The following is a 17,738-nucleotide window of genomic DNA, read 5'->3' as shown; positions in this document are numbered from 1 at the left end:
GGCAGGGCACATCTCTGGAAGACTGGAGGGGCCAAGGGAGTTCTCCTCCTTTATCCTGCTCCCATTTTTTACATTCCTCAGACTGGGGAAAAATATTTCTGTGGTGAGTCAGAATTGTATTTATGCAAACTGTGTTTGTTAGTATTAAGATTTAAGTTACATCACAACCAGCCACTCCAAAATTCACAGTTGGACAATATCTTTATTAGGAGCAAACAAAGTTTCACAAAATAGTGGCAAGCCTTTGAGCTCTCCATCATATAATCAGTTTAATTACTGTCTTGACATGAAGATTATTTTATATATATGAGTGCATATCTCTGTGTGTGTGCGCGCACAAGCATTAAAATTCACACATATGCAATATAAATGCATTACATGGATCATAACCGTAAAGAATAATGGACAACTCTGTAGTATTCTTTCCCAAAAGTGCTAGCTGCCAATCGGAATGAATTAGATTTCACAGGGGTTTTTGCAATACATGGAATTCACCAGCAAATTACCCTTAAAGAGGGAAAATCAATCATTTGGAGCAGAGATAAGCTGAAGGCGAGTCAGCCTCGGATTGATCCCTGTCTGTGCATGCGTGTGTGGAATTCAGCAGATAGCCTCAGGAAAGCAGAAAGGAGAGAGGGAATAGCTGAGCACAAGAGAAAATCTCAACACAAGAAAAAGGAGGGATAAACAATGAAGATAGAACTTGCTTGGACTCTAGATGCATTTGATGTGTGAAAGGCGATTGAGCCTATTCAGATGATCCTTTGACTCTGTGTCAGCCTCAGTTTCCAATCATCCCATGCTGAATGGTACATGCAGGTTTGGACAATCACTTGAATGCCCATTGCCGTCTGTGTTCTGCCCCACATAGTCAATTAAGTGTGATTTGGTTTGGTTTGGATGAGGGGGCACTGCCCTATTTCCCTCAGCAATGTCCCCATGTTCCCATTGCACCCCACCCAGCTGCCAAATGGCAAAGAATTACATATCCTTTTGCAACTGAGTGGGGGGGAATGCTTTGTGTGAGATATATGCCATGTGGGGCAAATACGTTTGTTGTCTTCATATTTTGGCTCAGCTCTAATGCTGATTCCCAGCCATGTATCACTGGCAGTGGCTGCTCACCTTTGTGGTAACAGCAACAAAGAGAATTCTGCTTTGATTAGGGTCCCAAAATTTGCTGCATTTGAATCTTTGATATTCAGCTTGGAAAACGTGGTCATCCTTTGACCCAAGAGAAAGTTATCTCCATACAGGCTAAGCCAACATGCCCTTGAAGTGAAGAATCTGGTATATTAGATAGCAGTTTGAGCCACATAATCATTTCAGCTACAAAATGTCAAAACCAGAATAGTCACAAGAGCCTTGTGGTCATCAAGTATACCCAAGACAGTTTTGTAAAAGAAAAAGCTGTGGCCAAACTTACAGTTTTGCATTCAGTTGAACTGGAACACAACTGGCTGGCTGCAGACCCACCTGAGCAAGGTTCGTACGGTCATCCTGAGAAGATTCATGTGCTGATGGTGCATAATGCATTGCCAGGGAAACAGGTAGCATTTCCTCTATAATTCATAGTGGAAACCCTTATATTAACAAAGTGGTTCACTTTGCCAACAAAGTCACTTGCATAGATTTGTGACAAAGGCTGAGTACTTGCTCTTTGAAAAACTTCCTTGTCTTCCTCTTGAACAACAGGGACCGTCCTTAAGCTAATCACAGCTTCTTTGTTATTGAACAAATGGTGGGAAAATCACTAGTCAATCATCTCAAAGTCTAAAATGCTGCTTCTGTAAAAAAGTGTACAAAAATGGTCTTCTAATCTGTTCTTTGTTAGCTTACAACCCACCTCTCCATACCTTTTTTAGAGAGAAAGATGGTTTCTTTTATTTTCCCCAGCTCTGTATGTGGTCACTTGATTGTGCTTCAATTAAATGAATCAAAGAACAGAGTGTTAAATCACAGGAAGTCTATACACTTAAGATTTTCTGACACCACACATGGAAAATTAGACAGTGTTCTGTCCCAGGTGGTCTCAGGCAGGTGGGGTTCCAGATCAAGGAGAGGGTGTTCCAGGCAAGAGTTCCGGTTCCGGCAAGGCCAGCCAGAGAAGCAAAGCAAGCAGAGTTCAATTTCTATTCAAGTCAGAATAACGTAGGGCTAAATTCTGGTTCTGGCAACACAAACTTAAGCTCCAGGTAGCACCTTGGATAGCTCCATGTAACCAGACTCAAATTTTGCTTTGGCAACAGACAACCCCAGGGCACCATCTAGCTGTCTGTGCTGAGTTCTCCTTCTCCTGGAGACAGGCCTTGCCTTCTTTAGTAGGCACTGAACCTCAGCTACTAAGTATTTTTATTGATTTACTTGATTTGGGGGGCAGTCCCCCCCCCCCTTGGCTATGCCCATGATCCTTAACCTTATATCATAACCTTTATTGCAGGTATTTGTGAATTTATTATCACCTCGTTTTTACTGGGGTTAATTTCAATTTATTAATCACTATCTGCATACTCACGCTGGGCATTATGCCTCATGGGGCTGCAGAAAAAATGGGCGTGATCAGTCTCTTCATGGGAACATCTGGGGCCGGTGCTATCATTAGGGCAACTAGGCGCAGTCCTCAGAGACGTGCTGTGATTACCTTTGAGGAGCACCATTTTATAGATGAGCTTTTGTTATAGCTTATAAATTTCTGATAATATTTTGCTTTTATTTTTTATTTTGAATATTTTTTATCGTTTCTACAAGAGATTCGTTTTTGAAAATTAAAGTTAGCCATTTGGGGCAGGGGTGTGGGTGTGTGCAAGTAGTTAGCTTTGCCTAAGGCACAGAATAGCTTGGCACCAGCACTGGGTACAGCTGCCCATGTGCAAAGCATTCTTACCTCTTCCCACTTGCCTCTGAATGATGCACAAGTGTGCATACGCTGCAGCAAGCTGGACCGTTCCCTTGAGTGGGAGGCCGCTGTCCACCTCCCATATCAATCGCTACTTCTCGCATGTGCAAGTCATTTGGGCTTGTAACTCAACACACATCTATTCCCATGCAGGTGGGGCTGGATGCAAAGAAGATAGGATTAAATGGGGGTAAAGCAGTTATGGAGGAGCATACTGTTCCCCAAAATAGAATGGCACACGCTCATCAAGGAGAGAAGTGAGGAGCTTTGTGCTTCCACACACATGTAAATGAACATATATGATGGTGCACTGAATTGTGATCTTCCAGCTCTACCATTAGGCAGAGTGAGATGGCCACCTGAAGCAGCTGGTGCTGGCTGTGACTGTACAGAGTGTGACTTACAAGACAGTTGAAGCTATAGCAACACCCACTTTTTTTATAAGTTCACCGTCACAGATGAAACTTGTGTTGGAGTCCTTAATATAAATCCATAATATAAATGTTTTGAAATGGCAGCTTTCAATCCAAGACGAGTTTCTGGCTTTTAAAGAGAACTGTTCCTTCCTGGGCAGGTATGTCAGGTTCATATATTATTGTAGGGTTTCCTGTGAAGTGTTGATCTGTGAAGTTTGGCTTATTATTTTTATGGTTGTTCCTGGGCATTAGGCTGCTGCTGGCCTTGGCTTTGTTTTCCTCACAAGAAAGAGCAGTGAAGCATTTGTGCTTTTCACAGAGGGAAAGTGAAGTCCTGTAGAATGACAGATGCATTTCAGCCTGGTTGAAGGAGAAGAATAGGAAAGAAAGGCATGTAAAATCACAGCCTCACATGCTTAGTTTATAAGCCAGATATGGATGAAGCCTAGATTAAATGGAATCGATATCTATCTATCTATCTATCTATCTATCTATCTATCTATCTATCTATCTGAATGAGATCTGTTTTTGTACATTCTGGAAGTTGCCCAGAGTGGCCCAGTCAGATGGGCGCGGTACAAATAATAAAGTTGTTGTTGTTGTTAACAAAACTATTCTGTTTGCAAGTGGAGGGATGCCTTGCATCTCTGATTTCCACTGCGGAAGCAGAAACTGCATCTTCACTGTCGGATTCGTTTTAAAAGTGGCAGTTTAATTGCCCAAGTTGCTGCACAATTAAACTAATTATGCATGTGATGCACAGCAATGATTCAAATCTCCCAACACTTTATAGTGTTGCATTTGCTATCGAGTGGGGAACGTGATGTGTAGATGCTGTTATACCTGCAACTGTGCATAGCAATTGTTTGGTTTTGCTTTACAAAAAAAAAAAGAGAGAGAGAGAGGGTAAGTGTCCCAGTGTAGCAATGCCAGTCTGGGAATATGTAGGAATCACAGTGGGGGGAAACAGGGAGGTTTTCTATATCCCCCTTCAAGTGTTTTTTACATGTTTTATACTGATTCTGCCTTTTTATTTTCTCTTGCTCTTCATTTCGTATGCCTCAAATAATTTCCCAGGTAGAACCAGGATGTGTGTGTGTGTGTGTGTGTGTCCCGTCTGTCTCTGTGGGGTGGCCAGTCCTTTCGTTATAAAACAATATGGAAAATCTTCCAGAATCTCCCCACCTTTTCCTGTAGGCCAGTGTGTGACAGGGGGAGATAGTTGTGATCCAGGCTAAGCCAGTCCCTTCTGGTGGGCAGCTGATAACAATTTGAATATTCAGATTTGCTCTCAGCCATCTGCAGGGGGTTCAAAGGCTTCGGTAAACTAGGAGCAAAGAAAGCAGCATGGGAGAGAATCAACAATAAAAAAAGATGAAATAAATAACAGAGAAAAATACAGCACTTTTCCCAACGGGCAGATGAATTCCACTTCTCAAGACTTCACATGGGGAAGCTGAGGCACTGAAGTAGTTAGTAATTAGGGATGGCAAATATCAACAGGCTGATCTGTTTTCCCAGCTGGAAGGGAATTAAATAACCCTGCTCCTTTCCGCACATGCTGGGGGCTTCTTTTGATGTTCAACATTATCACGCCTCCTTCCCCCCACCCCAACAAAAAAATTATCCTCTTGGGGTCCAAGAAAATCGACAGCAGCTTACCGTGATGAAAGGCACCTGCTCCCAGAGCAATGATGGAACATGAGAGATCCATCCCAGCTAAAGAGTGGTGAAGACATTTCTGTGGCTTTCTCACCTTATTTCTGTAGCTGAGCCTGTGACAACACCTTATGCAAAAGTTACATATTACTTGGACTCTAATAACTGCAATAGACACACAGACAAATCCCTGCCGGGTCTGTAAGGTGCTAGTTTCGTATAGCCCTTTGTGCCACCATGGCAGCTTCCCAGAAGAGGGAGCTTCTGCCCTTCTCCATCAGTGCAGCTGTTTAGAAGAAAGTACTGCAAATTGCCTACTCAGCAATTGTCAGAGGACATAATGAGGCAGTGAGGCTTTGCCGTGCCTTATAAAGCCTCAGGCTCCAGTCCGGCTTCCCATGTTGAGCAATTTGTCTCTTAAGTAAATACCAAAGTCCTATCAACCTGCCTGTACCTGTCTGTACCTACTTCCTTGCCAAGCATGCACATGTCTGCTTTCTCCAGTCCTGCCTGCCTTTATTTTACCCAGCTTACCTATCTGGTGAATCAGTGCAGTTGTACCTCCAGAAAGCAAGCACCGGCCAACACTGTTTTTCAGGGCTGCCCAAGACATTTTGCTGCCTGAGGCAAAGGACAGCATTGCGACCATCTCCCATTCCATGTGCAGAAGTCAACTGGCAGTAGAATCTTATTTCATCCTCACACCTGAGGTCCACAGACTAGCTTAGGAGATGTGGGGCAGGTCACATGGGACACTCAAGTCCTCCAAGTCCTTGAGGCCTCCTTCAGCATCAGCTGCATAAGGTTACTGTCCTCCTTTGCCAGGAGCTTCTTCAGATTAGGCGGTTATTTTGATGGCATACGTAACAATTGCACATGGATGGAGATTTTGCTGTGACATGCTTCCAAAGGATATTTTCCAGGTGACCTTTTCAGGGGTGGAACACTCATCTTAACAGGTTTACTGGTTTGCCAATTTGCATGGGTCATAAGCTTTGCCTGCTTTGAGTGGGGTCACACTCCCCCAAAAGAGCAGCTTCATAGTCTGGAAGCGCTCCTGGATCCATCTTCGTTACTAGAGGCTCAAGTGACTTTAGCTGGTAAGGCAGCTTTAGCCATTTCTAGACGGGAACCACTGTTGTCTATATGCTGGCAATCTCCAAGTTAGACTACTGCAATATGGTGTTTGTGGGGCTCCAGAAGCTGCAGTTGGTGCAAAATGCAGCTTAGTTTGAGCCCGGGGCAGAACATCACCAACACCCCATGGTTGAAAGCTGCTGATTAGGTACTGGGCTAAATTCACTGTGCTGGTTTTGCTGTATAAAGTTCTGTACAACTTGGAACCAGAATATCTGAAAGATCTTGCCTGTTGTTGGGAAGTCCATTCCTCATAACGCAGGTGTCAGGCCCATAGCCTTGTGGTATCTACCCTTTGGAATTCCTTCCCCTTGAATATTATACAAGTGCCTTTTCTGTTGTCTTTCTGGTGCCTACTGAAAACCTTCCTCTTCCATCTAGACTAGACTTTTGAGCTGAGATCTTTCCTAATCTGCACCTATGCTGGAATCGTCTTTAAGAAGTTTTGTTATTTTATCACTTGTTGTTTGCCACACTGTGCTCCTTTGGGAGGAAGAGTGGGATATTAATTTGTTAAAATAAGTAAATAAAGAAAAAAGCAAGCAGGCTGAAGAATTACGGCAGAAATAAGGCCAGTACAAAATTCTAGTTTTTCATGGTTTATGTAAATAATTTGTGAGTGGGGTGATGGAGCATGAATCCTACCAGATGTAAAAGATTCTTGCATGTGATGTTTAAGAAATACAAACCTGATTTTTTACTTGATTTATTTTGAAGTGCATATACAGCAGAGGCCTGGTATAGCAACTCTGACCGTAAGTGGCCAACTGTTGATCATTAAGCATAAAGATAGAAAAGAGCCATTTGTTTAGAGTAGCCAGATGTTGTTCATCCAACGAGTCATAAATAGCCATGTGTTATAATGTAGGTTTAAATCGGCCCCATGGCTCCATGAAACCAGAACAGGGAAACTTCCACTTTCATCAATGGGAGCTTCGAAAGTGTTGGGTGGGAAAATGCACTGGAAAATGTGCTTGGTGTGACATCATAGAACCTTCCTGCAGATACATCAGAATGACTATTCAATAAACAGCAAATGTTAGAGAAATTCTCTGTAGATTTGTGCAAACAGAAATGGGGCATTTAATTTAATAGGTTTGAGGAGATCGTCTTGCCTTCTTTCTAAATCCCCTTCATTTAGGGTGGAAAGAATGTCACATCGTGAATGTTAGGAGAGCCCTCATTCTTTCTATGGCCCAGGTTTCTAGGAGGTTTAAATTTTTGTTCCTCTTTTTTTGTGGGTTCCAGGATTTCTACTTCTGTGGTACTAAAGTAAATATTTCATTCATCTGACTTACAAGGCCCTCAAGTGTTCTTGCAGCTCAGTCCTTGAAAGGTTCTGCAGCTTGTACAATTGATAGGACTTGGCCTTTGATTGAGTCTGTGTGCAGGGAAGTAACTTGGAAATCTGTTGACATGTTCACTATATGCTATTGCATAGATACATTTGCCTCGTTTGGTGCAGCCTATGGTTATCACATCTTCAAAAGGGTGTTTCTAGCAAATTAGAGAATATAATCCCATGTTTGGGATGAATTGCTTTTATTCATTCCAGAACTGAAGACAGCTTCCGCCCCAGAACTATGGAAGAAAGGAACATTTGATCTTGAAATTCTGCCCTTAGAGGGTCCTGAGTGTGGCATTTTCCCCACCTGTATTTTGAAAAAGAAAGGGAACCCTTTTCATTCTCCAATAAGCAGAAGCAGGAGCCGGCAGATTCTGGTTATTTTCATGTTGCACATGCTACCTGGAGAACAAAACCCTATTTACCATTGTTTACTTTTCAGTTTAGATTTCAATGCGATACTTTTTTGGCTTCTTCAAGTTGCCAGATCTTTGGAATAGGAACCTGGTCTTCTTAAACCTGTCTGTGAGGTATCACCCTCACCTCTGGCTACTGTGTAAATACCAATATTATTTTAGCTTTTTTCCGCTGCATTCTAGGATATTTATTGTTGGATTTGGTTGGGAGGAGGGAGGCAGAAATGGAAAGGGGGATTCTCTAGCCATGTCACCCGCTTCTCAGCTGTCACGCTCAGCCAGCTTTTGCTATTAGTGCCCCTTCGTGCATTTAATTGGTCCCTCCTTCCAACAAGACTGACTCCATTTGGGGGGAAATTGGAAATTCAGCTCCAGCGGTTTTTTCAACTTTATTGTAATGTGCTCTGCTGGGCTGGGCTCTGGGAAGGAGCGCAGTGTTTGGGCATGGAGATTGTGAAGTGTCAGTTTTGGGGGGAACAAAACTTTTTTTCTTTTTTCTTTAGCTGCCCCCTTCTCTGCTCAAGTTCTAATGCTGAGGCTTCTTCTCCTCTCCATTATGATAAGGATAGCTACTACTGCCGCTTAAGGGGAGATTTACACCAACTATGTGCTCTTTAGCAAAAATAAATAAATAAATGCATAAGTGGTCTCACAGATTTCATAGTAATTCATTTGGAATTAATATTTCAAGAAGATGTAAGGTTCTACTGAATGTGTCTTTGATCCCCAAATATTCATTTAAGAAGAGTGTAAAATAAAAATGGTGCTCAAGGCTTCCTGGAAATCTATGGGCATTTGGGCTGGGCTGGGGGTGCAATGAAAGGCACTCAGACAGCACACAGTTTTGCTACCACAAAATGGCGATCGCTGCCAACTTGGGCAATTTTAAAAGTGTACTTGGGCAAATCCACAGAGCGTAAGGCTATCCATGCCACTAGTCATGATAGCTAGATATTACCTCCAGCATCATAGGCAGTATGCCTCTGGGGAGCCTAAGTATGGAAAGTGTTGTTGCATTCATGTCTTGTTTGCAAGCTTCTTATAGGCATATGATTGGCCACTGTGAGAATAGGAAACTGGACTAGAGGGCCCTTTGGTTTAATCCAGAAGGGCTGTTTTTATGTTCCAGTATGGAAGTGATGTTCCAGTACTTGACTGCCGAAGTGGCTGCTAGAGTAAATTGCTATTATTTGAGTTTTGTAGACACAAGCAAACCGTGGCTTCCCACTCTCCATATTTACAGATTTCTTTCTTTGCCATTTTTTTAAAAAATGTATTCCATCTCTCTTTTTTGTTTTTGTTGCACACTTCATTATGTTATTTTACCTTCAGGCTATGTTCTGTTCACTTTTCTTCTGTTGAGTTAGGTAGACCTTTCCTATGTGTTTAGCGTTGGTGATCCCTATCTGCACACCAACCAGTCAGACTCATTCAGGTTTAATATTACTGCCTTTTTTTGTTTCTTCAGGGGCTCAACAGTGTTTTTGAAGTTTACCTGGTGGGAAACAACTCCAACCACTTTATCATCTCTCCAACGTCAATTCAAGGAAAGGCAGATATCCGGATTAGAGTTGCAGTGCCGCTGGACTTTGAGACAATCCCTCGCTACGAATTTTCTGTAAGGATTCTTTTAAAAGATATATGAACAACTTAAGGGAGGGTGAGACATAATAGAGATTGAAGATGGTTGGATACCATCCATCTTCATTGTGGAGAAAGATAATATATGGGAGTGGAGACAGATTTTTGAGTATGGCAAAATTAATCAAGTAGAGTTTGCAGTAAAATAGTTCCAAATTTGAAGTACTCCTTAATGATAGAATGAGCTCCCAGTGACTAACATGATAAAACATTTGATTGCAAGACGAATTCCTCTAATCAACATTACTATCCGTATAACATGTTTCAAGAGTTCAGGCTTTCACATTTGTTCTCTCAAAAATTCTTCAACAGCCCATTGAAGCAGACCAGTATTATTGTCCAACATTGCAGGTGAGGGATCTGATTGAGGACATAAATGGTGGCTGGTCAGCTGGCACTCTTCATCATAATGCTACACCAGCTAAAGACATCTGTTTTTAAGTAAAGGATGTCTGTGAAACTTCATTTCCACAAACATAGTTGTAAATGTGCTTCTATCCTACTGGACTAGTTCAGATAAATATCACTCTCTTCTCTTTCATAAGCAAATAAGCTTCTAGCCCATTTCTAAGTTCTTTTCTTTTGTCCCTTTACACAGAGTCTCTTTTCCCATCTGTTTTAAGATGTGGCCTCCCTGTGTCATTCCTCTCCAGGTGTACCACTTTATATGAAGTAGTTAAAATGCAGTTTGTGTGTCTTCATAAAGTTTATGGTCCCTATGCCATAGGCCTAGCAGTGGAGGAATTAAGTCATGTGACAGCTGTGCCAGAATAGGCAGATGCTTAATGGAGCACAGCTGCATGGAGTTTGTGCCTACCTTGGTCCTTTTGTTGAACATACCCCATGACAATCGCCATCAAACTTAGCTATAACACCTTCTGCACTTTTATGTTCATTACAGGAATGACTTGAATGAACATTCCCATTAAAAATAAAAATCAGCCTCCATGTTCTGTGATGAATGACATTGCTTGCTTTATCACAGCGAGCTTCCTCCAGTTACTGTTGACATGTAGAAAGAAGTTAATATGGATGAAACTAACAAGTCATGGTTTGTTGTTTGTTATGTTTACTAATGTTGTTGTGTTTACTATCTTTTGTAATGATTCCCTTCTGAAAGCCCTTTCACTGCAAACTAGCTGCCTAGGGGGCAAATGGGCAAGTTATTATTGTTGTTACCTTTTTAAACCACCCTTCGACCTGAGAGATCCCATGGTTTGGAACACAGGGCAACCTGTGAAACCTCTGAACTCTTTGGTGCCTTGAAACTTGTAAAGGACCGAAGTGGATGCTGCATCAACTTGTAAGTGAGTGGACAAAGGTCATTCCTGAATTGGTCCTGTGGGATCAGTACAGAAGGCTTGCAAAAGTTTTCTCTTCTAGCTGTTGACATTTTCCTTCACGAAACTCTTGTAATGAAGAAGACATTCCCAGATCTAATGTTGGGTGTGCCAGTTTGGTCATGCACATCTGACTTACCCAACACCAGTTCCTCACAGGAGTGATGTGTAAAAGTACTACTGTTGTGTGGGGATCATACTAAGAGGAATGGGCCTGAACCTTGGAGACTCTGATGTCCTGATGGAAAGCAAACAGAATGAACTCAGCAGGGCCAAAGGTATAGAGGAAAGAATCCTCTGTTGGATGCGTTCTTCTGGATCTTCTGAAAGCAGATGAACAATTGGCCTACTTTAATGGAAATGATCTTAGCTGACTGTGCTTCATCAGACATGGGTATAAAAAGCAGCTGCCGACTAAGGGAATGTTAGGAGGAGGAACTGTAGGCCCCAAAAAAACTCAGTGTGCCTATATATTTGACAAGCATGCATTAGCCTGTCACCTTTGGGAGAATGACATTAAAATGTGGTGTGCATCCCTCACTGTATCATTTATCATGTGTGATTGTCATGTTATTGGGTAATAGGAAAGGAGGTTGGCGTCACTAGGTGCAGGGACAAAATATTAGTGTAATAAGTTTGTTAAAAAACCAGGGACGGAAGCAAATGTCACATGTGGAGGGACTTTCACAGCTCTTGCTAATTTGCCCGGTTCGTACTGTTTTCACAATATTAAAATTTGGCCAAAAAAGAAGAAGAAAATGAAAAGAGATCTGCTGTGAGCGTTATCTTCCAAAATTTAGGGCCCCAGCTGCAGAAGCTTAAATAGAACACCCCCTCCCTTTTATGTTTTGAAGCTATAAAAGTTTTATGTTCTATAAAACTTTGGTTTAAATGCACCTATCAAGCACTGAAGCTCTTTCCAGATGCCTGCTTCAGCTTTGTCCCAATGTCTGGGTGAGCTGTAAATTTTTCGAAAGTCAAAGCAGCTCTGTAAACATCATGCCAGCAGCCTCTGTTGCTATTAGTCTTGACAGTGGGCCTTTATACACCAGCAAGGAAGCATAAATAAAATCCTGCCTTCCTAGAGCACTACAGGGCATAAAATAGAAATGTAAATCATTGGGTTAAATCCTGCTCGGGTTTTAAAAGTTAAGAGGGTAAGATAGTGGCAAATCCCTATGCCATAGTTCCTGAGGGCATTGATGCTTGTATCACAAACATGACACTGGAACCCACAACTAAATCCTGATAGGCATATAAAGCTGAAGTGGATGACTTTTCAGAATAAAGGGCAGCATTGGAAATATATAAAGTACAAGTCTAGGGGCTTCTAGTTTACGTATAATGAATGTGTCTTCAACTCATTTGAAACAAGATGCACACAGTGCTACAAATCCAGTGAGTTCCAGCATGAATGACTCTCAAGAGCATCGTTTCAAGTTAAGTAGAGTCCTCTCCAGCCTCCCGCAGGCAAGCCCTCCCTGCCACCAGTTTCCCAACCCCTCTGAGAGGGACATTTGCTTGGAAGGAGTGGTAAAAACTAGCAAGCTGAGCTAATTGGCAGCAGCAGCAGCAGCAGCAGCAGCAGCACATCCTATTATGAACCAAACCCAAATTAAGCGGGAATCTGGCCGAGTTCATAATTTCGATTCCCAAACCGGGTCAGTTCATATCTTGAACATACTCTAGTTCCAAAGTTGCTGTCCTCACTAATTCGGTATTAAGTTTTCAGGCTTATCAGTCTTTTCTGTAGCTTGAAGATTGCAAACATTCTTTCAAACAAAACGAAAGGTAGGGTGCCTGGAATGCTAGCCGGATTTTATGGACTTCAAAATGTACCTAATGTCCTTATAAGAAAGCAAATGCGTCCAAAATGTAAAGATTGTCAGAATTTCCTTACTGGTGGGATTTACAAATGACGTCACTTCGGTTAGACATGGATTATGCTTTTGATTGCAAGGTTGAGATTTGACTTCCTTGAATAGGAAAATAAAGCTCCAAGGCTCTGGATGTTAAAATCCAGGGGCTGTAACCTGGAAATGTGGCAGTGTAAAGCTGTGAGCTTTTGACTGAAATAATGCTCATGCATCAGGCATATTCAGTGGAATTCTGGTTCAATCCTGATGTGTAGCCTGCCAGCCAAATGCTTGCTGCTGTCATAACAGTCCACTCAAGGAAATCAAGGGACATTTAGAACCTCTCTCTCTCTTAAAGACACAAATTAAATTTCATACTCATCATTTACTCCTTGTTTCCACTCAGCTGTTTGCAAATGAGAGCATGCCAGACCATGTTGGCTTTGCACGGGTGAAGATTAACCTCATCAACGAGAATGACAACCGCCCAATTTTCAGCCAAGTCCTCTACAACATCAGTCTGTTTGAGAATGCTACCGTGGGAACTACAGTTCTGAGTGTTCTGGTAAGCAGAACTCGTACATCTATTCAAAAAGTACATTCCACTGTACCTCTTTCTTTGAAACTCTTAGGTTGCTCAGAGTCTATCACAGAACTATGGATCAGCCCAGAAGTGCATTAGAAAATGATGAAGCTTTCGTTTTTAAAACATTTCTATCCTCTTCATTGTAAAAAAAACCCCAACAACTCCAGAGCAGTGATGATAAAACATAATTCATATGCATAAAGCCAGAAGTCACTTGGGAGTGTGGGCATCCTAATGAAGAGAGCAGACACCTGACTGATTCCCCCAAATGGATTTGCATATCTTTAAGTGAGGTTAGTAAAGGACAACCAGGGATGCAGGTGGCGCTGTGGTCCAAACTGAGCCTCTTGCCGATCAGAAGGTCGGCAGTTCAAATCCCCGCAACGGAGTGAGCTCCCATTGCTCTGTCCCAGCTCCTGCCAACCTAGCAATTCAAAAGCACACCAGTGCAAGTAGATAAATAGCTACTGCTGTGGTGGGAAGGTAAAAGGTGTTTCGCGTGCTCTGGCTTCCGTCACGGTGTTCCATTGCACCAGAAGCGGTTTTGTCATGTTGGCCACATGACCCGGAAACGCTGACTCCCTCTGCCTGAAAGTGAGATGAGTGCCACAACCCCATAGTCACCTTCGACTGGACTTAATTTTCCAGGGGTCCTTAGTAAAGGACAATTTCCAGGCAACTAGCAGGGAAGCTAAATGCACTGTTGATTATGAGAGCTAGTGAAGGACATTTCCCATTTTGTACCACAATCTGGAAGCATGGAAAAAGGAAGCACAGGTCACTTGTGCTTAAGCTTTCTCTCTTACCCCTTCAGTCTGAGGTTATTGGTTGTTAGTTCAGCATACATTGGCAGTCAGATGCTCAGGGTTGTATCCAACACTGCGCAAGTGAAGCAGCAGAACTTCCCATTCCTCCTCACCACCCAAAAATCTGCTCCCTCCAACCCTATCAAGCAGATTTTGAGGGTGTCTGAAGAGCTGCAAGGGAGAAGGGGAAATTTTATCCTCACAACAATCCTATGAGGTGGTTAGACTGAGAAGTGCTGACTGGCCCAAGTTCACCCAGTGAGTTTCATGGCTGAACGAGGATTTGAACCCTGATCTCCCAGGTCATAGTCCAACACTGTAATGTTTACACTACACTGACTGTCAGTGACAAGGGCCATGTGACATAACAGAAGTCATAAGCTGAAATAAGATAGAGCTTCTGCAGATGATATGTGAGATTTTGAAAGCATTATTAGGGAGAAGGCAAAGGAACCAGAGCTGGTCACAAATGCAGGGAGGAAATAGAAGCAAGAGTATGGAATAGTCAATACAGGCACAGTTGGAGATAGGAAAATGTGTAGGACACAGGAGATAAAAGGCTAAAGTCCAGCTGTGTTTGTAGTGTACTGAACATCCTGTGATCTTTGAACCCTTTACGATAATCTCAGGTAGTCAGTTGGGCAGAAGGTACCTTAGGTGATCAGGAATCATTTAGCTGTGGCAAAGACTGTTGCAAATCTGTGATGCTCATTCATTCATATAGATCGCTCTTTTGCAAAACATCAGGAAGTGAGGGGTAGATAGAATGCTTTCTAACTGCCTCTGCATTCTGGATTCAGTTTAAGGCCTGTTTGATTAGCATGATCTACTAAGCCTGGGTAGGGGCAGCAGGAGGAGGGGAAAAACAAAGTCAACTGAGTTAAACGAAGTATCAAGACTTTGCACCCAAATTAGAAGAAGGCAATATATGCATATCTTCCAAATGGGAAATTTAAAAAGTACCCAGGGACATCTTTTCATGATACTCCTTTTCCCAGTCTTAACTGCTTGTAATAGAAGCCCAGCATACTTTAATAGATCTAATATTAAGAGGCTCTTGAAAGAAGAAAAATACAAGTGGTTGGTGGTGTCTTTATGCCACCGTTGTTAAATATGCATGAATTCTTCCTCTGGGTTTTTGTTGTGTGTTTTTTGTTTTGTTTTTGCATGTTTTCAACTCACTGGGCCGATTCACACTTTATGCGGCTGGTGCATTTGCAGTTTCTTCGCAACCTGTCTTCTGGTAAATGCGAAGTGTTTGAAGGCAGGGAAGTGTCTGTAAATACATGGGGACATACACTGGACATGTGCCTTGGAGCTACAATGGGTTCTAGTTGTCCAGCCCACGTGTGCTGCTTTCTTATGGGTGACACAGGAGTTCATTGGGAGACGCATAGTTGAGGAATGGGAAGCTTGTCTGCAGTGTAACATGTACCTGCCCTCAGTTAGTCATTTCCCCAGCAGCATGCTCAGACTTACCAGCCCATGTGGTCCTGAGCCGCTACAGTCCCCTACCTCCCATCAACCTACATATGCAAACAGTAGCAGACGAGGAATGTAGAACTCAGACAAAATGTTTCCAAGTGTATGCATGTAAGTGTGTTTATTCTACAAACAGATGGTGTGAAACTGTACGGAGCCCCTGAGCTGTTCCCATCTGACAGTTATTAATATTTCAAACAGATGTTTAGCTAGTCAGGCTGTCAGACACTAAACAATGAGATTGTTACAGCATCTCCCCCCCCCCACCCCTGCACTTCCAGCTATGCCAGCATTTTAGAGCAAATGCAAAATGCCAGGAGTCGAATCTTCTATGATAAATCAGAATGTATGCAATTAGCATTGAAATCCAGATTGCCCTCCCAGCTGATCCCAAACTTTTAACAGGCTTCGGAAAGTGCTTGTTCGCTTTCTTTGGTTGTTTGAGATGCAACACTCTGCACATGTCAAAAGTGCTGCTTATTTGAAGGATTGTTTATGTACCATATTTTTCGCTCTATAAGATGCACCAGACCATAAGACGCACCTAGTTTTTGGAGGAGGAAAACAAGAAAAAAAATATTCTGAATTCCAGAAGCCAGAACAGCAAGAGGGATCACTGCTTTCGCTGCGCAGCGATCCCTCTTGCTGTTCTGGCTTCTGGGATAGCTGTGCAGCCTGCATTCACTCCATAAGACGCACACACATTTCCCCTTACTTTTTAGGAGAGGAAAAGTGAGTCTTATAGAGCAAAGAATACGGTAAGTGGTACACTCTCTAGACAAAGTTGAATGGTGATGGGAAGAACTCAGTAATCTGCATATTGTGCTACACAATAATCAACTGCTTTGCTTTTCACACACACGTGTTGGTGAGTTTTTAAATAAGTGATTAGTAGCATCTTTTGTTAAAGGCCAGCAAAGCTGGATTTCAACACACACACCCAAAACAAATGCACAAATTACTTGGCAATCTGACTAAGCAATCTCTGAATGACTTAGGCCTTATAGATCTCCCCATATGTTCTGTTACATGTTTAAAGTTATTCTTTATCAGATGTGTCTTAGTCCAATTGTCCATGGATCACGCTTACATGGAAAAGATGGAGGAAGGAATCTAAATGGTCACATGCATCACTGAAAATCCCACCCCAGCTATTATGTTTTAGCCATACAGATAGGTGTGAATTATTGGTGTACTCCTAGTGGCTGGTTCTGAATATTTAACAGTGGGGGTTTTTCGGCAGCTGATGGAATGGTGGGAGGTTTGTGTTTTAAAAAATGTGATTCTTGGAAACAATGCATGGTTCATACCATAGCTCACTTGTTACTTTGGAGTAGCTGCTTTGGAGAAAAACCAAGATAAAATGTACCATCTTCTGGGAGGAACCCATGCCAGCTCTTCACATGCCACAAGAGTAATTTGTTGCTTTCCTTCCTCGTGTACTTCCCTTAACAAAGGAGGGACTCCTGGTGCACTTTTGAAACTCCTATACGACGCCCAAAGTGGTTCGCGTGTGCATAGTTAGAGAGCAGACTGTGCATAAGTTTTAAGGAGTTAATTAGTCTAGACAGATGTAAGCTTGATTCAGAAAGAAGCACACAGATTATGAAAGGCCAGTAAATAAACTAGGTTCCCTCCCTCCGTCTCAATCATATCTTCCTGATTGTCCTGTGTTCCATTTGATTTGTGTAGCTTCAAGGCCCTTTGTGGATGAATGCAGTAATTCTTCATCTGTTTGCTGTAGCTTCCTTTGTGCTTTGTGAGTTCTGCCAAATGAGGGTGGTCCCTAGGATACAGGAGTGTATGTGTCAGCCTTTCCTGGTGACAGCAGAGTAGCAGCTGGCACCGCTGCACAAGCCTACCACAGTTTTCAGGCAAAGACATGGGCAGTTTTAAAAATGCAAGGCCCGGGAAGGGTGGTGGTGGTTCATAGATACTTTAGCACTCTACCTACTGTGCCAAGGAAGTGTTTGTTCCCAGAACTTTTGGAAATGTTGAGGGGGTTTTTTTTGTCTCCCTTCTGACACACTTTGACTCAAGTTGCTACTATTTAGATGCTTGGGTCTCAGGGTGCAACTGAGAGCCTAGCCTATATGGTCCAGTGGATACTGATCTTAGCGACCCAATTCAGGCTCCACCTCTGTCATGGGCTAATTTG

The 17,738-nt window shown here is 42.5% G+C and overlaps 1 protein-coding gene across 1 annotated transcript in view; it reads left to right on the top strand.

Moving 5' to 3' along the window:
* Positions 1 to 17,738, top strand: part of CDH23 (cadherin related 23) — a 400,272-nt gene that overhangs the window by 194,359 nt on the left and 188,175 nt on the right. Inside the window, exons 12-13 of the mRNA XM_083503046.1 lie at positions 9,338 to 9,487; positions 13,113 to 13,271. Of these exons, the coding sequence (XP_083359172.1) occupies positions 9,338 to 9,487; positions 13,113 to 13,271 (309 nt within the window). The remainder of the gene's footprint in view (positions 1 to 9,337; positions 9,488 to 13,112; positions 13,272 to 17,738) is intronic.

Source organism: Podarcis liolepis (genome assembly GCF_965112155.1).
Source record: "Podarcis liolepis genome assembly, chromosome: 5".
Lineage (NCBI taxonomy): Eukaryota > Metazoa > Chordata > Lepidosauria > Squamata > Lacertidae > Podarcis > Podarcis liolepis.
This window is presented reverse-complemented; position numbering and strand designations above follow the sequence as displayed.